Here is a 21,915-nt window from a genome sequence, read left to right on the forward strand (position 1 = left end):
CATCAACATGAGTACTGTCATCAAGCATCTGCTCTGGAGTTCAATGTGCAACAGGGTTCGCTGCACTGTTCTGTTGGAGACCTTTGTGGTGGCCCCACAGTTCATTTGGTTTTTTTTAAGGAGCATTAGCAACTAAGGCCATATTGCTCTGGGGATATGTGGTAGTCATTCCCTGACCTTTCCGCATCCTCTGTATTTGGTGGTCATGGGCTTGAACAGGTTCATTTGGATGGCCAGTTGAGCAACAGTAGCACATGCTGATCGGTCCTAATCAACCGTTTCAGCCAACGTTCACCTCTGGGATCAATGGTGCATGGGGCTCCACAATTGGCGTGTTGGGTCGTCAAAACTGTCCCATTCATCCAGTCTTGATACACTTTCACCATTGCAGCATGTGAGTATTTCACAAAGTCTGCTGTTTCGGAAATTCTGGCACCCCTGGCCCAATAGCCGATGATCGTGCCTTTTTCCAGGGCTGATAGGTCATATGCTTTGCCCATGACAGAGGCTGTTACTGTGTTCACGGATGCCGAACATCAAGCCTTACATGCTTACGGTTTGTGAACCTGGCACGTGCGCTGTATGATTTGCTAGGCTTGTGATGTCTGCATTGGGGGGATGGTCATAATATTGTGACTGTACCCTGTATATCTTGCAAAGAAAAACAGCATTACCGAACCAGAACAGAAGTCCACAATGGTTTGTTCAGACTGGGCCATGTTTACTACAGCTGTTACCAAACTTTCAACTTGTTGACACTTTCTCTCTTTGCGTGATTTTGGAACATTACCTTTAAAAAACACATTATTTATGAACTGAGATGAGAGAACTTCAAAGAATATTTTTAAATATGGAATTTACAAATTAATAAATTTCTTTACGTAATTAACGAATTATTAATTATTAATAAATTAATAATTTATTTTTAATTTAATAAATTACTTTACTACTTTGCAAAGTATAAGAAAGACTTTATTCACATTACAAAGTCTTTATCCACATTTTTTGAGAACAGTGTTATATTATGGAAGGTATGCTAATCACCAATGCAGAAAAAAATGGAAGGTAAAAATTGAACATCTATTTTAAGACTCAAAGAGAACAAACTATTCACCAAGTAAACAAAATATTTCAAGGGCTGTTGTTGTTTATTTTACAGCACATACTGTCATATGACCATACTGCATCAGTGTATTATAAATGTGTTCATGGTCAAATGGGCATATTGTGCAGGCTTAAAAGTCCAGAATAACTCAGGGGAGAAGGGAGGAGGGGGGGAGCTTATCCCTCTTGTTGACATCAGCTAACTACAGCCCTGACAGAAGAAACTTTTAAAAAATAATTTCTCAAGGTGATGTATTTTATGGTGGAAAAAAAAAACTATTGTTATCATTCAGTAAGAATAAATGCATGTTCTTTGATTGTCAGGATTTCCTACCAAAGCAGCAGCAACATATGTGTGGTTTGTGTAATTATTGCTTAATTAAAGGACTAAACTGGAGTCCACACTCTCCTGGACTATGCCACATGATGGGATCACTGGGAACACTAAGATAGTCAGAGGATTTCTGAAGTCATTATTGAAGATATTCAATAATGTTCAATTTGTGTCACAAAAAAAAAATCCATAATCTTGCTCTTAAACAGTATTCTTTCATGGTAAGATTCATCAAAATTCAATTGAGAATATGTCATGATACTGAAAATTAGTAAACTTTATTCCATAAGAATTTACAACACAAGAACAAGTATTATGTTACACGAGCTATGCCAATCCCTTGATTAAATGTAATTGTGAAATTAGATGTTACATGTTAAAAACCAATCACACTCTTATAAAAAATTTTTTATATTTGTTTGCATACTAAAATAATCCAATTTTTACAATGCAAAAATTAGTTTAAACAACTTTGTAAGAAACTGTGCCTTTGTAAATATTTTAAAATTAAATGGATTATATTTATGAAAACTGGCAATCAGGGCCAAGATTTAACTATTGCTGTTTGCATAATTACTTTGATGACTGATAATGCTATACAATAAATTATGTTTATAGCAAACAAGGACAGTAAGTTATCAGAAATAATAAAACGAGAAGAGATAAAAGCACACTGAGAAACGTGTTGAATTCCAGAAGAGCTGAGTGAATTTATTTCCCAAATTCAGATTTAATAAGGCAGTTTCAAAGTTAAAGGAAGAGTTAATATTATATAAAGGAAAGTCATATGAAGCAATTATATGATATGACAAATAGGTTTTCCAATACACCATAAAGAATAAACATTTACAGTAAGATCTGAATTTTGGAATGCTCTCAAATTTAGTTCAGAAATTCATAGAGTTGCTTAACACTATCACTGCTGACTTTTCTTTTTGACACGAGATTGAAAACCATGGGACTGAGTCAATCTGGATTCAAAAGGGAAGAGACATTTTTGGGCTTTCTTCTCACTATGACTGAATTAATCGGCCTCAGGTGAAGGTTGTTTGACAAAAATATCTGGGTTTTTTTTTTCTGTCAAATTGGAAGAAAAGTTCCAACAGTAGGGTTGTTTTCCCTCCAAGTGGATTAAAAATCCAAAGTTGCATATTTGCATGAGGAAGCAGTGAATGTGTTTAGGACCTGCGCCATAGTGTTTAGGTAAGGTGTCACCGGTGGTTTTTCACACATCTTCACCTTTAAGGACCTGATACTGTGTTATACATTGCACAAGCAATGATAAACAGGGTAGCTTTCTATGCAATCCAGTGTAGCACGGAGCCTTATTAAATTGTACAGCTGGATTATAAAAGTGTGTGGATATTTTAACGTCTTTTGTGCCATTTTCATATATATGTTCCAGCCATGGTTCAATTACATTTTTTTTTTTTTTTTTTTTGCAGTTGTTGGCGCATCGGCTTCTGTGGCCATAGTGCACCTCCCAAGGTTTTTGCAGTACTTTGATCCAAGCCCGAGGCGAGATTCGAACCTGCGACCTTTGGGTTGCCAGGCAGGCACTTTACCCACCTGGCTAGCCCGGTCGGCATTTTTCAATTACACAGTTGGCTGATCTATCTATTCTCTGAGATGCCCAGGGAGATTTAAGTTTATCCTTTTCCAAAATGTTGGAGAACAATGAATCATAGTAAGTACAGCACATTTTATTATGTGTACAGAAAGAATTGCTGAACATTATCTAATAATCTAATAATCTAAAATCTGTGTTCCAGAGTTAACTTTTGATAAGTGTCACCATTTTTATACTCTCTTATTTCACTGGCATTTTTCCTTTTGCATGGAAATTTGTCCATATCCAGCCAATTCCTAAAAAAGGGTGACAAATCCTGCTTTCAAATTACTGTCTCATTATCTCAACCCCTTCTAAAGTAATGGAAAAATCCATAAACTACTAATTTTTATGCTATTTTGGAAACTTCCGCCTGATCAATGATCTCCAATATGGATTCCATCACTGTTGAATCACAGTTTATATCACTCATCCTCAGATTCCGTGGGAAAGTTTGGGAAATCAAAGTAGACGATCTTAACATTTCTCAAGTTTTGTCCTATACTTGAAAATTCTGCAGTAACATAACAGCATAAAATTAATGCTCAAGTGTGGACAATTTTTCTGTATCATTTTCCCCTGTTCAATTCATGTTGAAAGAAACCAACAGTAGTGTTGGTTTGTCAACAAAATATCAAAGGATGACATGTTATACCACCGTTTGCTCTATTAATTAGGATTTAGAGAAGCAATGAAATAATTTTAATTTCACTGATATTGCACAAAAGTAGATAAGAAAATACAAATTATGTGCTTCCCTCCTCATATAGGTAACTATCCAGTTGAATTTATTCAAACTGTAAGATTCAACTACCTGTGAAGGCAACTTGTTCCTGGAATCAACGATTCGCTGGCAAAAAAAACTTCCTACAATCTAATCAATATCTCAACCCTTGTAATTTGAATTTATCGCTCCTAGTTCTGGAATTCTTTATAACAGTGAAAATTACAAGTTACCACCTTCATTCATTTTACTAATCCCCCTCAGAACCTTATAAACCTCAAGTCTGTTATATGATTCAAAAGATAGAAAATATTACAAGTTTACAAAAAATTATGAATGGAAAGAAATAGAAAAAGTGCTGAAAACAACAGCTGAAGTGCAAGAAAAGCATGATTACCCTTTCTGTTCCTTGGCTTTTCTGCATTTTTCTGTTTTCTCATCAAAAGGATGCAAGTAAACTTGCATCCTTGCAAGGTTAGTTATTCAGTATGAATTATTCATACTGGATAACTAAACCCAGTATGAATTCATACTGGGTAATCTTTAATACTGGGTTATTTATTCATGATTAGAGATATTTAAAAAATTAGTATGAAGAAAACTTTCGAGAACATCTTTTTTCATAAACTTTTCTTGACTTTTCTGCATTTTCCCGTTTTTGGGAAAATGCAGAAAAGTCAAGGGACTGGAAAGAGTATGCATGCCTTCTTACAATGTAAATAATTTTCATAAAATATAAATATTAATTTTTTAACATAATTTTATACATATATTCCTTTATAAAGATATGTTAATGCAATTTTGGGTTAAATCAAATAAAAGATTTTTAACCTGAATTAAATGTATTCGATTGATCTTAGTAGAATTTTTAACAATTATCTTGGCAATATTTTTTAACTATTTAGTAAATAATTAAATTACTTTCTGCAGGACAAAACAGATTTAACAATCACATGATTTGCAAACAACAGTATGGCTTTTTGATCATCTTTGGTGGCACCTAATAAATTTCGGACGATAGTAAAATCAATTTGTCATGATTTTGCGATGACGAAATGACATCATTTGAGATCATTTCCGTGAGGAAGGACTGAAAAAACTTTTGGAGATAATGGATAAGTGAAATGGGAAGGGTTTTTTTGATGTGCAAACATCTTTGGCGGCACCTACTAAATTTCAGATGGTATTTACTACCGTCTGAAATTTAGTAAAAATTGTAAAATCGATTTGTCATGATTTTGTGGCACAGAAATGACATAATTTGATGTCATTTCCGTTTCATAACAAAGAAAAACGGAGTCGGGGGAGGAGATCACACAAAGGATCATGGGGATAATTTTGGATGTGATCGTGCAAAGGATCATGGGAAGTAATCTTGCAGATTACCTACTAAATTTCGGACGGTAGTAAAATCAATTTGTCACAATTTTACGACGTGGAAATGACATCATTTCCATTTCATAACAAAGAAAAATGGAATCAGGAGAGGATTGCACAAAGGATCATGGAAGGTGATCTTTTATGTGCTCAGAGCTGGAATAAACCAGCTGGAGGCGGAAGAACATTTATGATTTGAGGCATACCACTTAGGTGGCATTGGGCTGACCACTGCCACCCATGGCAGAAACCTTTTGGTAACCAGAGAAATGGATATCTTGCAAAATTTAAAGTAAAGTAAAGCATTTAAAGCAAAGGATCATGGGAGGTGATCTTGAATGTGCTCAGAGCTGGTAAACCAGCTGGTTGCAGAAAAACATTTATGATTCAGGGCAATACCACTTAGGCGACTTTGGGCTAACCATTGCCACCCTTGGCAGAAACCTTTTGGTAACCGGAGAAATACCATATTTCCCCATGTATAAGACGCACCTTTTTCGAAAAATTTGGGGTTTAAAACTGAGTACGTCTTATACAGTGGTTGTAGATTTTTTTTACTTGCATTTCCTGCTTTTTCGCGCTTGTTGTCTTTACGCTCATTGTTTCGCACTTGTTACCGGTATATTAGGTTATGTTTTGCTACGTTCTGCCCAGAAATGGCTCAGAAAAGATTTTCGTACAGTGCTGAATTCAAGTTAAAAGTGATCCAGTTTGCAAAAGTAAATGGAAATCGTGCTGCTGAACGTAAGTTTAGTCCTCCTCCAACTAAGAAAACAATCCGAGACTGGCTACAGGAAGAAGAAACCCTACTGAAAACGCCACAGCAGAAGAAGGCCATTAGAGGCAAGTCAGCAAAATGGCCTGATTTAGAGAAGGAATTGAAGATATGGATTGAGGAGCAAAGGGCAATTGGAATTCCTGTGTCCACAAAGATGGTTCAGCATGAGGCAAGAAGAATTGCTGATGAAAAAGAAGTTACTGATTTCAAAGGAGGACACAATTGGTGCTTCAGGTTCATGAAACGGAATGGACTAAGCATGCGTACACACACACACACACCAGACTTGCCTGAAAGCTATGAGCAGAAGGTCCTTGAATTTCATCGTTTTGTCATTCAATGTCGGAAGACACATCAGTTTGAGTTGAGACAGATTGCAAATATGGACAAAGTCCCCCTTCAATTTGATGTCCCAAGTAACGGGGGTGAAACGTTGATAAGAAGGGGGTGAAAACTGTAACTGTGAAGATAAGTGGACATGAAAAGAGCCATTATACAGTTGTTCTAGCTTGTTGTGCCGACGGAACCAAGCTGCCTCCTATGCTGATTTTCAAATGCAAAACAATGCCAAAAGAAGACATTCCTCGAGGAGTGATTGTCCACGTTCATGACAAGGGTTGGATGGATCAGGATGGGATGAAGATCTGGTTTGAGAAAGTTTGGAGCAGGAGACCAGGTGGGCTCTTACGCAAACCTGCCCTATTGGTGCCTGATCAGTTCAGGGCACACATAACAAAAAATACAAAGACGATTGCTGCAGAGCAAAAAACAAAACTTGCAGTCATACCTGGAGGCTTGACATCCCAGCTCCAACCACTTGATGTCAGCATTAACAAACCCTTCAAAGCTGCCATGAGAGACGAATGGAACCAATGGATGAAGTCTTCTGGGGACAATTTGACATCAGCAGGAAGAGTGAAGAAACCAACTATAGGAGAAGTTTGTATATGGGTGAAAAGATCCTGGGATAATATCATGATTGAGATCGTTGTCAAGTCATTTAAGAAGTGTGGCATTTCAAAAGCCATAGATGGAACTGAGGACGAGACAATATATGAAGACAGTGATTCGTCATCAGACACAGACAAGGACAAGCTAATGGATGGGAGTTTTGACAGTGATGAGTTGTATGAATTTTATGACGAATAAAACTTGAGTTCAATAACTTTATGTAATACATTTTTTTTCAAATTTCAGCCCCAAAATTAAGGTGCGTCTTATACATGGGGAAATACGGTAGATATCTTGAAAAATTTAAAGTAAAGTAAAGCAAAGGATCATGGGAGGTGACCTTGGATGTGCTCAGAGCTGGCATAAACCAGCTGGTTGCAGAAAAACATTTATGATTCGGGACGTACCACTTAGGTGGTTTCGGGCTAACTATTGCCACCCGTGTCAAAAACCTTTTGGTAACCAGAGAAATGGATATCTTGAGAGCAGTGATCTTGGATGTGCTCACAGCTGGCATAAACCAGCTCTGAGTTTGTTTGTTTGTTTGTTTGTTTGTTTATTTGATTTTTAGGAGCATTAGCAACTAAGGCCATATTGCTCCAGGATATGCGGTGGTCATTCCCTGACCATTCCGCATCCTCCATATTTGGTGGTGACGGGCTCGAACCCTGGTCTAATCAAGAAGCGTGTGCTACGCACTGCTGCTCCTTCCCACCTGGCTACAGAGGCGCCTGCACCAGCTCTGAGCACATCCAAGATCATTGCATTACATGCTCTTCAGCCCTACCAGTTGAAGCGCATGTAATGTAGGCATTACAATACCCATCTGTATTACTGAAGTGGTTGTATATTTCCATCAAGAGGCAAATTATAAGTGTTTTCTGCAACCAGCTGGGCTGGTCAAGAATATTTGAACCGGTTTCCAATTGGGAGATAACAGACTACGAATTACATGTATGAATGTAATTCATAGTCTGTTATCATGTATCAATTATGTAGAATCTTTTGCTTGTCATTGGCCATTCTCATTAAGCTGCAGAAGACCTCATTGGTCATCAAGTTTTCGCATTTCTTTACAATTGTGCTGAGTCAGTTGAGCGTGGCAAGTTTTAGATCCTCATTCATCTCACTGTTTGGATGACTAAAAGTTTCAAAAGGGTCTTCTCGCCATCCTGTTACAAGGCTATGCAGGTATTACTGCATGCTTCATCAGGGTCAACGTTGTCTTTTTTGCAAATGTCCAAGTTTGATTCATACAATTTATGATCTAATATGAGCTCTTCATTGTCGTCATAGATCTTGACATATTTCATCTCTGACAGTATCTGTTTCCTCATTGCGAAATGGAATGTGCAGCATTACCATCTCGTGTTTGTACTTGTTGAGATCCTGAGCCAAGTCATAGTTTCGATAGTGTATTATACGTGGACACTGTCATTTCTTACAGATCTCGTGGCACTGTATGTGTAATTTGCGACAAAGCATGACAGAGTAACATGATCCGACATGATAGTATGATTGTAACAATAGAAATGTATACTTGTATTGTTGCAATCATACTATTCAACAAAATGGCTACAATCAAATGGGTAATTTAGCTATTGGCCTAACATCTTCCAAATGTTGATTCGGTAGAGTAAGCAGTGGGCGTGTACAGTAATACCCCGACTTACGCGAACTCGGAGTTACGCGGTTCTTGATTTTTTCGTTTGGCAACGCTGCCGCCCACTATCTTCAAGGTCGTTTTTCATATGTTATCAATATACGGTGCGACGGCGGAGAATGAGAACGAAAGATGAACAAAATTCAACTTTGCTGCTTTTATGTTTTTTATATCAGTGAAGGGGAAACACATTTCACCCTAATAACGTAAAAACCAACACAATTCCAGCTATCGGTATAATCGCAAATGCAATTAGATCGAGTTTACTACAGTTTATAACAGATTTCACTAGCAGAAACGCAACTGGATTTTTATTGTTTTATGGTAGTAACCCCTAGAAATGTGAGGCGTTAATAGTGTATCTCTGTCTTTATGGTGTTGTTTATTCAGTTGCTACATGCGCGCAGCTTTGTTTATGCGTATCAAGCGTGCCTCCTCCGTTTGTAATTGTGCTTTATTCCCTAAAAATGAGTAAAATACTTAATTAAAAGGTGTGAAAAGGAAGCGTCCTGGTGAAGACACTGCAGATTCAGAAAGAAAAAGAAAAGCAATTATCGATAAACAGAGGCGGACTGGATCAAAAATTCTTACCCGGGAAAATTTATAGTGGCCTCATACTATGGTTTATGGCCAAAATCACACTGGCCCACCGGGGTTTCCCCGGTAAGGCTTATGGCCAGTCCGCCTCTGTCGATAGAGAAAAAATATGAAATTGTGAAACGCTTTGAGCAAAATGAAAGACCATGTGATATTGCACGTGCTACAGGCCTAAATGAAGCAACGGCGAAAAGCACATGACAATTGCAAACTTGACAGGTTGAAAATTGAAAAGGGCTCAATTGTAAAGGGCTTAAAAATTTTAGAAAACAGACTCCAACGAAGAACGCGTTATAGCTACAAAGCAAGGAATAAAAAAATTATTAGCTTGCTACGAAGAAATTCTGCGTGAAAAAAAAAGGCGCTGTGTCGTCAGAAGAATTTGTTAGATTTTATGAATAAATCGACATCGAAATAACTTTTTTACGTAAGTCATTTGTTTTTTTAATACATATTTTGTATTAATATGTATAAAGAACTGCAATTTTATTAATATTTTTCTTCTAAACTAGTGTTTTTGTTAGTCCTTGGTCCCAATTAAGCAAAATTTATATGTATTTATATGCAAAGTTGTACCCCGACTTACGCGAATTCGACTTACGCGATTTTCGTCGGACCCACCTATCGCGTAACTTCGGGGTATTACTGTATATCATATTTATCACTAACATTGATTTGGTGGATTACACAAATTACATTGTTCATGATTTCAGTTCTATCTGTTTGAAATTTAGTAGGTTTGTCAAAGATGTTTACACATAAAACATCTTTTGTGTGTACAGGGTACACATGCGATTTTTTTTTTTTTTAGAAGAGACAAGCAGCGTAAAAAGGCTGAGTACAGAAAGCCTAACTTTACAAATAATTCATTTGCCACAAAATACATTTCTTCTACATTTGAAGTAGATCTATGGCAAATATTTCTAATAGGAAGCAATAATGCCATTTTCCATAATTAACAGCTACAGATTACTCATTTTATACTCATATGCACTATGAGGTGTATAAATGTCAACAGAATTATAGCTTCTTCTCAGACCACAGGAGCAATATCTTTTGTAGAACTTACAAAAAAAAGAGGATACTATTCCAAATATCCACGTGTTAAAAGTTGCAGCTCCACTGAACGAGACGTTTTTTAGCCATATTTAGCAGCTTTATTGATTTTCTATAAGTAGCTTATAGACCTAGACAGGATCGTTAGTTTATTCTGAATTGAGACAGCGAGATTTGGAAGTTAATTAATACTTAAGTGTCCATAGATTTACCGTTCGTAACTTGCGCCATTGTTATACGATACAACGTTATATCCCGAACTAGATAGCGTTAGTATAGTATAGTATAGTATATAATATAATATTGTCAATTAATCAGCAAAATCTATTAATTTTGTTAAACTTCGTTGTCAATGAAATTAAATTGTACTTTTAACTAAATACATATAACGACTTAGATTACAAACATAACATAATTAATTAATACATAACTTGATACAGAAGTTATATAAACGGAACTTGTAGAAAATATTTGATACTGAAAAATATATATAGCGTTATAACTGTGTTGGGATACAAGTTTAATGTTATAATTTTGTACTGAAATTGAAATTTTATTGAAATTAAATCGAAATCTTGACTCAGATCAGAGCAGCAAAGCAAAAGGCTCAAGCTAATGGGATTGCTGTGGCTCAGAGGAGAACTGAGGGGGGGCAGTTGCTCTCTGATTCACAGCCCCTTTTAAAATGCACTGCTTGCATGATGTTTGCGAAGCAATCGGGTACGGGACATGATATTGCCATGGGGGGATGTCTTTGTGTGTGCACGATGCAAGGAGTGTAACGAAATCAGGCGACAACTCAGCGTTGTTATGGGCCTATATGAGAGCTTGAAGGACATGGTGGATGCCCTCAAAGGATCTAAAGTGAGGGCCCATCAAGCTCTCAGCTGCCCACATCAACGCAAGAGCTTGCACTTCATCACGCAACACAGCAGCAACCCCCCCAAGGCAGAAAGCACTGGACCCACAGGAACTAGTAGTTGTTGGTGACTCTATTGTCAGGGAAACATGCTTTGTAAAAAGGATAGGTGGAACAGGACCAGGGTATGTCTGCCAGGGGCAAAGGTTGATGACATTGTAGAGCAGATATCATCTTTTAAGGGCACAAAAGGTGATATAGTTGAGCACATTGGTACTAATGATATTAAGAGTAGGAGATCGGCAGAATTACTTAACAAGTACAGGTCACTGTTGAAAAAAAAAGACGTGAATTAGGGTTGAATTTGAAAGTGTCTGCAATTCTGCCCAGACACGATAGGAGGGAGTATATGATTAGAGCCTAGTCGATCAATTCGGCCCTGAAAAGATTGTGCAAGGCTCAAGGGGTAGATTTTATTCAGCCTTGTCTGTACTTGTTAACAGAAGGGATGGCTTCTACAGCGATGGGATACATTTAATAGAAAGGGTGCAAGAATATTTGCTGATGCTATCAAGGCAGTGTTAGGTGGGTCAGAAAAGTGCTAGCTTGGGGGGATACAAGGACTAATAGATTAACAGTGGCCACTGGCAGAGGTGAAAGTGATTCTTGCACTGCTTCTATTGGGATGAGCAGAAGCGTGGAAAACAAGATGCAGGATATTTCAGAGACTGCTGGGAGTCATTGCAGTATAAGTAAACACATGGGTTGTGTTAGAGAAGCTAAGAATAGGAACAGGTGCATGTATACTTGCGTGTACACCAATGCTAGGAGTTTGGTAAATAAATTTGATGAATTTGAGGTATTGCTCAAAGCATCAAAGGCGGATATTGTTGGGATATCAGAGACGTGGTGTCACACTGATATAAGGAATGCAGAACTGGAATTTGGGGAGTACAACGTCTACAGAAAGGATAGACAGGATAGGAAAAGAGGAGGGGTTATGCTATTAGTTAAGAAACACATAAGATCCAAGGAAGTGAAGCCAGTCACATCACTGGACAGTGCAGTGTCGAGTCAGTTTGGTGTGACATAAGTATTGGGAGATCAAAATTGAGAGTAGAAGTGTGCTATAAGCCTAATGACTGATGAGTATAATAAGAAACTGTACAGGGAAATAGAGTGGGCCAGTAAATCAGAGAGTCTTATAATGGGGGATTTTAATTTCCCAGATACTGACTGTAATTTGTGGGTTTGGTCACTCACACACTAGCAAGGCTTTTGTGGATTTATTGGATGACTGTTTTCTACATCAGCATGTTTGGGAGGCAACTAGAGGGAGTAATACTCTTGATTTGATTATCAGTAGTGATTCTTCATGCATTAAGAATCTGCAGATAAAGGAACCACCAGGTGGTAGTGATCACAGTGTGCTGAAGTGGGATTTACTCAAAGAGGTAACTACCATCAGGGGTAAAGGGAAGGGTTATTGCTTTCGTAAAGGCGACTACGATGGTCTGAGACAGTATTTAAATTCTATACAGTGGGAACAACTGATGATGTTACCAACAGCAAATTCAAAATGGGAAGCATTCAAAGAACTTATCTTGGAAGTTACTAGGCTTTACATACCAACTAAGAAATATTGTTCAAGGTTTAGGCCTAAATGGATTGCAGATGAACTAATGAGACATATGGCAGAGAAGAAAAATGCATGGGATACATATAAATTAACACGTGACACAGAAGCCTATGACAGATATAAGTTGATCTGTAACCAAGTTATAAAGGAGGTTAGACAGGCGAAGGCAGATTACGAGAAATCTTTGGCAAAGGATGCAAAGAAAAACAGCAAAGAGTTCTTTACTTATATAAACTCTAGAAGGAAAGGGATGAATCAGATTGGTCCCCTTGATATCGATGGTTCAACTGTTGATGATCCTGCTCAGGTAGCTAACAAACTAAATGAATATTTTGCATCGACATTCACACATGAGGAGTTATTCAGCGAGGGGAATGCCAGAGGTGTATTCAACTCTGGCAGTAAGCTAGATAATCTTGTAATAACTAAGAGTAAAGTGGAGGAGAAATTGTTGAAGATAAACACAAGAAAGGCACCTGGGGTGGATGGAATCTATCCAGTTATATTAAAGGAGGCAGCAAAGGAAGTAGGCAAATCCTTAGCCATAATTATGAGAGCTTCCTTGGACTCATGGGAGGTACCTATAGACTGGAGATATGCAAATATGACCCCAATTCACAAAGGAGGATCAAAGACTGACACAAGTAATTATAGACCTGTGAGTTTAACTTCTGTTCCAGGAAAATTAATGGAGCCACTGGTTAAAGAAGCACTGCAGGATCATCTAGACAAGACTTCAGTTATAGCTCGGACACAGCATGGTTTTGTTAAGGGGAAGTCTTGTCTGACCAATTTGATTGGATACTATGATGCAGTTACAAAAGAACTGGATGTAGGGAATAACTTTGATATTATATACTTGGATCTTAGAAAGGCTTTTGATACTGTTGCACATGGAAGACTGCTGCAAAAATTGGAGCAGTGTGGCATTGGAGGCAAATTGCTGCTATGGATAAAGGGGTGGTTGAAAGGGAGAAGGCAGAGAGTGGTAATCAATGGACACTGCTCATCGTGGACTAATGTTATTAGTGGAGTCCCTCAGGGTTCAGTGTTGGGTCCATTATTGTTTTCTGTATTTATAAATAATATTGATGATGGTATATCAAGCTTAATGTCCAAGTTTGCAGACGATACAAAGGTCGGCAGGGTTGTTAAGGACACTACTGACGCTATTCTGCTACAACAGGATTTGGAAAGGTTGAGCAGATGGGCTGAGAGGTGGCAAATGAAGTTTAACATTGACAAATGTAAAGTACTACATAATGGAAACAGCAACCCCAGAGAAGCGTACCAACTCTGTGGTACTACACTGACAGTGGTAGAGAATGAAAAGGACTTGGGGGGTAATTGTGCAGGCAGATATGAAGTTCTCTGAGCAGTGCAGACGGGCAGCAAGAGTAGCTCATGGTGTCTTGTCAATGATATACAGGAATTTTTCTAGGAGGGATAAGGAGGTGATTATTCCCTTGTATAAGGCAAAGATCCAGCCACACCTTGAGTACTGTATACAGATCTGGAGGTCTAATTTCCAGAAGGATCTAGAGATGCTGGAATGAGTACAGAGAAGGGCAACAAGATTAGTGAATGGAACAAAGGGTTGCTCTTACGAAGAAAGAGCTTAAGTTTTTCAAATTACAGTGTCTGGAGACTAGGCACCGGCGAGGTGATCTGATAGAGGTGTATAAAGCCTTGAATGGTTTGAGCTGATGGGATTCTGCCTCTTGCTCAGAATAATCACCTGAGAGGGCATAAATTAAAATTGAGGAAAGACAGATGTAGGTCTGATGTGAGGATTGCCTTTAGCCAGCGGGTAGTTGGTTGGTGGAACAGACTTCCATCCCTTGTTGTGGAAGTTGATAGCCTAAATAAATTTAAGGCTCAGCTGGACAGGTATTTCGAACGAACGGAGGGGTGAAGTGGAAGTGTTTTTTTTTTTTTTTTTTTGGCTGATGCTGCATAAGTTTGATTTCTTGCATCATATGCCTCTACTAATGCTAATATATTTGGACACACTATGCACTCTGTATGTGATAATTAAAAGCCCTTTAAACTGATCCCTTTTGATTAGGCAGTAAATTTTTGGTAATTTGTGAAAAATTCAGTTTCTGTATATTACATTTTCATGAAGGTTCCACAAATTGTTATATATTTTTTCCTTTCCTACAATCTTGTGATATCAGAAGATTTAAATTAAATTTTAAATTTTCTGGCGATTTTTTTCTAACTTTTTGTAAATTGTTTTTCTAAATTTCTGCAAATTCTTATATATTTTTTCCTTTCCTACAACCTTGTGGCATCACGATTTTTGTTTTAAATTTTCTGGCTATTTTTAAACAAGTGGATCACAGAACCCAGCATGCTGCCACATAAGAGTAAAATTACTTTACATAAGTATTTCATTAAATGTATTATGATCATCTTGCTTGTGATAATTAGAATCCAAATGGATTGCAGAATTCTTGGGGAAAAGGGTTATAAAAGTCAAAAATAAAGTTGCACTTTAATATTCAGTGGTTAATTTATGTAAAAATTTAAAGATTTCCTTTTCTTCGATAACTAATCAATTCTAAGGATAATCCAATTGAGCAGAGAGGTTGCAATCCTCAGTACTCATTGATGAAGCCGCAATCAGTTGCATTTTCTTCTATTAATGTTGAAGACTCTTTAGAAAAAACTGCGCAATATTTTAGCAAGGGTGAAAAAAAGAAGTTTTTTTTTTGCTCTGATGTTTGTCAGTTCCAGCAAGCAGTGCTGTAAATGAATGCCAACTATTGAAGGGGTCCAGCTGAATCCCTACCAATGAGAATTCATAAAGTGATTTGTGCTAAAGAAGGGGGTTACACATTATTAATTGAAAAATCACATGGGTGACTATTTTTTTGTCTGGGATGCTTATGTATATAAGTGGAAAATCCCTGTTATACTGTTACAGAAAATGAGAGAAATAAGATAGACAGAATATCACTGTATTTTGGTAACATTACCAATTCTCAAACTCTCTAAAAAAAAAAATAATAATTCTGGTATTATTTCTGACTAGGAGTCGCATTAAACATAAAAATCAGTCAAGCTGAACATAAAAATTTAACTCTGAATCAGTTGCACAGGGCTGATTATATTTCAGAAATTTGTGCTTCATTTATTCTGTTCGCACTGCAGAAACTCCTAAATAGCTGATGTTAAAAATGCTTTCTTTGAATTCTCTGCTGAAAATTCCAGATATATTTGTTAATTATCGTACAATTAAAAAAAATATATGATATTCATACATTGATTGACATATGGCATGTAAAATTGATAGGCAAGTTTGCTCTATTGATGAACACTTTCCTCCAATCAGTAACACTCTCTGGATTTGTGACACTGATACATCGTCTAGAATCAAACTGTCGATGTGTGCATGTCACATTTCACACAGCAAGAGCTCTTGTTACTGACAGGCTGGCATCTAATCATAGCATTTGTTGAAGTGTGCTATTTTTAAATTTGCATTCGCTTACTAACTAGTCGAAAAGAGAGTATTAATTTTCAAAAATTAATTAAAAATATATGTTTTTAACATAGAACACGGATTTTTCACAGTTGTGTTCAGAAAATTTTGAAAATATATGTAGCATCAATAAATGAACAATTCTGAGTTTTCTTTTGCTGATTTTCTAAATTTTTATGTGCACAGAGAAGTTCAAATTTTTGCATGTCTAACTCAGGATTAAATAACTTATTTTTTTATGATGAGAGTGATATTAATTGGCAAAAAATGAATACATCAAATATAAAAACAAAAAAATCCACATTTCAGATTTTAATGTAAAAAAATAGAAAGCACAAAAGGTTTTTTTTTTTTTTCCCCCTACAAACAGGATGTCATGTTAGAGAGTTAATTTAATAAATGCATAACAATCCGTCTATACAGGATAAGCCAAAAGTAGCTTCATGTATTTGGCAACTTATAACTTTATATTATTCTCACATGGAAGAAATATTGTACTGGAAGAAAAATTACTACAAATTCAAAGTTGCAGCAGAAGTAACAGTTACATTTCAATGTCTTTCAGCAGTAATGCAGCATACATTCCAATGGAAATTAACCTCTTGCAAGACTCAATGTAATGTGTTATGTGGCTAGAGTAACTGTGTTGACTGCTATAGGCTTCTTTGAGTCTCATCAATTGACAGGGGAGGTTTTGTTATTTGTTTTTTTTTAGGAGCATTAGCAACTAAGGCCATATTGCTCCGGGATATGCGGTGGCCATTCCCTGACCTTTCCGCATCCTCCATATTTGGTGGTGACGGGCTCGAACCCCGGTCTAATCAAGAAGCGTGTGCTACGCACTGCTGCTCCTTCCCACCTGGCTACGGAGGCGCCCGACAGGGGAGGGGGATGTCAACTGATGTGAACTAGTTTGTACATCTTGTTCATAATGTAATCTCTCAAAAAAGAAGTCTAATAATATGAGGGGTGGTGTATGAGCTAGCCACACAGAATTGGACCTGTGTGCCCTACATGTAAACTATCTTAGTATTAATATTATAATGACTAAATGATGCAAGGAAGCAAGCTTTTTTCTGAATCTACAAAAAAAAAAAAAAAAAAAACTTGCTTCCTTGCATCATTTAACAATTTTAATACTAATGCTTCAATGGAAATCAAAGCACTCTCTCCCAACAAGAAAAAAAAAAAAAAAAAAAAATCCTCATAATTTTTTTTTCTTGCTGGAAGAGCACTTTGTTGCTAGCATTATCCTGAGAAATTCACAAGATCAGATAATTCTCCAACATGTCTCAATGCCTGGGACCAAGGTTTGTTCTTTCTGTGAAGAAAAATGGGCCAGACACTGGACAGATTCCAAAATCACATTGGGTTTTACACTGGCCAACACCCTCACATTGCGAGCATTCACTTTTCCTAGCACATGGAACATGTATTTGTTGCTAAAAAAAAGACATATAACATGTCTTGTTTAGCAACAAGGCTTTGCCTCATATGTTCCATGTCAGAGGCAAAGTCATTTACGCAGCTCTTCATCTTCTACCATCTCTATAAACACATCCACTCAGAATATGTCTTGATGTTGTCAGCCTTAACAGCTTGTTGCATGTGCAACTTGTATGGTTTTAGAAGCAACACATTACTGCAACATTCTCTACACTTTTTTCTGTAGTATACCAAGTTTTTTGGCTTGGTATATTGACTTTTGTGGGCTGTAGATGAAACTTTTTCCTGCAAATTTAGTGTGGTGCCCAGAATATCAGGTCGCAACAAAAGTCCTATGTCAGTCATAGATTGAATGTTATTTGGTGGTCTGTTGAACCTTGTATAAAATTTCCACTTGTGTTGTAGATTTAATTTCTTCCATCCAAAAAATATATTATGTACTTTCTGCACCAGTCTATATAACTATTTTTATTTACACTACAGTAGTGCCACAGACAGATACTTCAGCAATTAATAACAAATGAGCAAGAAAACTCAAACTTCAACACAGTTTTTATTACAGTCAGCACATGTTGACTGTAATGAACCATTTACAAACTTTTAAAGTTGTGAAGCTACTCTTGACCCACCCTGCATTTTACAAACATAACATATACAGCAAAACGTATCATCAAAATTACCACTAAGTAATTATGCCATTTTACTCTTACCTCCAGCAGGATGCACTGGGTCTGGAAACTTATTCCAGCTGAGTTGTGTATTACATGGATGTGGTCTGTATAGTGGCACTATCTCTTCATTCTGAAAATAAGCAGTATAATATAATTTGCAATTAACTATTAAATGCTTTCCTGTGCAAAAAAGATTTTTAAATTGTAAGCAATAAAAAAAATAACTAAAGTTTTTTATGGTCTCATACACTTAAGATGAGTTGAGAACCCATCTTAAGTGTATGAGAGAGAGAGAGAGAGAGAGAGAGAGAGAGAGAGGATATAAGCGTTTGAAGTGAAGTGGCTGCAAAATATTAACAGAACCATCTAGCATAAACACAAAACAAATTCACAATTAAAAAGGAATTAAAACAAAAAGATATCATAATAGACACAATTCTAAAATCCTAAATGGCTAAACTAATTACAATGGTAAGTTTTACAGTTAACTGAAAGCAACAAAACTTGACCAAATATATTATGGTTCCATTGGTTAGATTTTTATTAAACATTAATTATTATGAATTCTACCAAATCATTTAAAAAAAAATTTAAAGAAAATGTCTGCTATAAAGAACAAAACAATAACTGAATAACATAAGATGGACATAGTTGTAAAATATGTGAAGTCTTTTAAAACAGGATTTTTGTCTCTAAGTGCACAACAAAAACAAAAATAGCATAACACATAGCTTAAGTTTTTTGTGTTAAAAGTTTAACAGTGCTAAATTGTATATAACTTATAAATAAAAAAAAATTTAAATGTCCTGAACTTAAATCAATTAAAAACCTTGACATTCCAGTTTAATGAGAGGATCATGGCTGAACTGTAGCAGCAAGAAAATAGATATCTGCTGGAGAGTTATGTGCTATTTTATGACACACGAAACTATGTCAGAGGACAATAATATTTTCACTAATCCTAGTCACAAATATAATCTATTGATCCAAAAGAACTCTCTGATTCTGACCTGACCTTAATATGTATCATATTTTATTTTTGTTACATGCAGTATAATGCTACTTAATACTGCACTCTTTGAAAATGGATACATCACCTTTACAAATAAGCCCAACATTATCTTTATTCTACACTAAAAGTATAATTAAGTCCACTGTTTGTTGAAGACTCAACTCTCAAGATCAACTTCCTTTTCTTTGATGGTTTTGACATTGACATGAGAGCATCAATTGTAAAAAAAGGAGGAAAAATAAACATATAGCTTAATGCAAACTATGATATTTTTCTAATGTTTAAGAGTAATGGCTTTGGCGCCTCCATAGTCAGGTGGGCAGGAGCAGCAGTGCGTAGCACACGCTTCTTGATTAGACCGGGGTTCGAGCCTGTGACCACCAAATATGGAGGATGCGGAAAGGTCAGGGAATGACCACCACATATCCCGGAGCAATATGGCCTTAGTTGCTAATGCTCCTAAAAACCAAATAACAAAAACAAACAAAAACAGCAACGGCTTTGGTTGCCCGTAGTGGGGTCAGGATAATTCTGCTACACACTACCTCGTTTGAATAGAGAATGTCCCATGCTGCAGGTGCACTCCACATTTAGCTTTTTGTTTTCTTTCCCTAATATCTCTTAATCCTCTTTTGTACTATATCTCTTCCCTATTGTTATGGATTCTCAGAAGGGGAGGTGTAAAAAAAAAAAAAAAAAAAAAAAGGTAAACTGCACCCATTATCAACCCACTGCAGGATGGAAGCCTCCTCAACAATTCATGCTGAGGGAAATGGACCATAATCTGCCACTGCAGGTTGACAGATTGACCGTATTTAGCAGTCACGGGCTTAAACTCTGGTCTACTCAAAGAGTATGTGCTACTGCACTCTCGCTCATGACCACTCAGCTACGGAGGCCGTTCTCAGAAGGGGAGACCTAGTGGCAAATTAACCAATGAAATCTTTTGTATTGGTATGAAACATTCAGCTTTCAGATTCAGTCAAAATGAAGAATTCAGTGCAGTATCAAATCATTGTGTGTGAATGTGTCTCTTGGGAGAAACACTTGGAAAATTTTAAAAACAATTTTGCTTCTGTAGTTTAGGTTTTGTTGTGCTGCATTAAATTCGGGTTTTTTTTTTACCTTGAAATGGAAGGGGAGAAAAAAAAAAATTTTGACAATCAGTGAGCAAGTGAAAATTATTTGTATTTTAGAGAATGGACCAAGCAATGCACCCATTTGCAAATAGTTAAAACTGAACTCAACTGTGTGAACTATACTGGTGTTCAAAGAAAGTGCATCACCTAGGAATTTCACATTTCTAACCCTTTTTTGAGATGGTATGTTAATGACTAGCATCACAAATAGAAATATAAACGACTAGCATCACAAACAGAAATATAAACACAAGATATTTATTAATAGTTAAGGCAAAGTTAAGTAATATTTGACAGCACCTGTCAAATTAAGTAATATTTGACAGGTGCTCTCAAAATATTTCAAAATGAGCATTTGCAACTTTCGTACAACAGTTTTGGTAAACATGAAAATTATGGCTAAAATGTTATCAGAATCCCTCAATTTGCTTCAGTTTATCATTTTAAATGGAAAACTAAATGAAAAGTTCACCAGGTGCAAGCCAATATTTAGTTGAACTGCCTCTGGCCCTGATGAGACCAGCACACCTTCGAGGCATTGACAAGATAAATTTCTGAAGATAATCAACTGATAGTTCCAAACACAAATTATGGCTTTCTGAAATTCCTGAAGGGTCTTTGCTTTCTTTCTGGCAACTGCAGATTCCACAGGATGCCAACAGTTCTCTACAGGATTCAGGTCCGGGCTGTTTCCTGGCCAGCTAACAGTTTTAATGGAATGTTCTTCCATACATTTTTTCACCTATAACAAATGTAAACACATTACTGTCGAACCTCTAATGCTGAAATGAAGCTAAAGTAACTACAGAAGTGCCTACTTACACTTTTCGCCCGATGACAAGTAGCAGAGTCGTCCTGAAAGATGCAGTTACTCGGCAGGTTGAAATGGTCTTTAATGGTTGGCAGCAATTTGTCTTCCAATATAGCCAGGTTACAGGTATCCATTGGCATTTATGGAACCTTTTATAAACTGCAGGTGACCTACTCCTTGATACGAAATGCACCCCCGATATCATTTGGCTGGTAGGGAATTTCACTGTAGACACCATACAGTCTGGATGGTATTCTTCACCACGTATAAGGCGAATCATTTGTCTCCCATCAGAGCCATGGAGGTTGAATTTCTTCTCATCCGAGAAAATAACTGACTTCCACTGTTTGGGGGTCCATTTCACATGCTTCTTACACCAATTTAATTGGGCCTTTTTTAATTTTTTGTGTGAGGAGGGGCTTCTTCTTAGGATAGGCTACAAGTCCATTTTTGAAGAGGCATCTTCTGACTGTTACTGCATTTGCTACCACTCCTGTATGTTCTTCCCATTCTCTTCTCAGCTCACGAAGACGCTTTACAGTTTTTAAGGCATAGGCACTTCAAAACGCGGTCCTGTTTTGCCGCAGAGACTTGTTTGCGTCTGGTTCCTTTTTTCCTATCAGCAGAACCAGTAGTCTTGAGTTTGGAAAGAGAT

At 36.8% G+C, this 21,915-nt stretch overlaps 1 protein-coding gene across 3 annotated transcripts in view; it reads right to left on the reverse strand.

Moving 5' to 3' along the window:
• The window catches only part of LOC150078078 (glutathione S-transferase C-terminal domain-containing protein-like), a 126,604-nt gene that overhangs the window by 79,456 nt on the left and 25,233 nt on the right, over positions 1 to 21,915 (reverse strand). For all 3 annotated transcript variants that reach the window (XR_016547629.1, XR_016547628.1, XM_090384985.1), the window contains exons 4-5: positions 18,338 to 18,428; positions 675 to 790 (exon numbers count right to left, since the gene is read on the reverse strand). Coding sequence is in view for 1 of the 3 variants with exons in the window: in XM_090384985.1 (XP_090241111.1) it covers positions 675 to 790; positions 18,338 to 18,428 (207 nt within the window). In the remaining 2 variants the exon portion in view is untranslated. The remainder of the gene's footprint in view (positions 1 to 674; positions 791 to 18,337; positions 18,429 to 21,915) is intronic.

The sequence above is a fragment of the Mastigoproctus giganteus genome, chromosome 11 (genome assembly GCF_048544385.1).
Source record: "Mastigoproctus giganteus isolate SK-2022 chromosome 11, ASM4854438v1, whole genome shotgun sequence".
NCBI lineage: Eukaryota > Metazoa > Arthropoda > Arachnida > Uropygi > Thelyphonidae > Mastigoproctus > Mastigoproctus giganteus.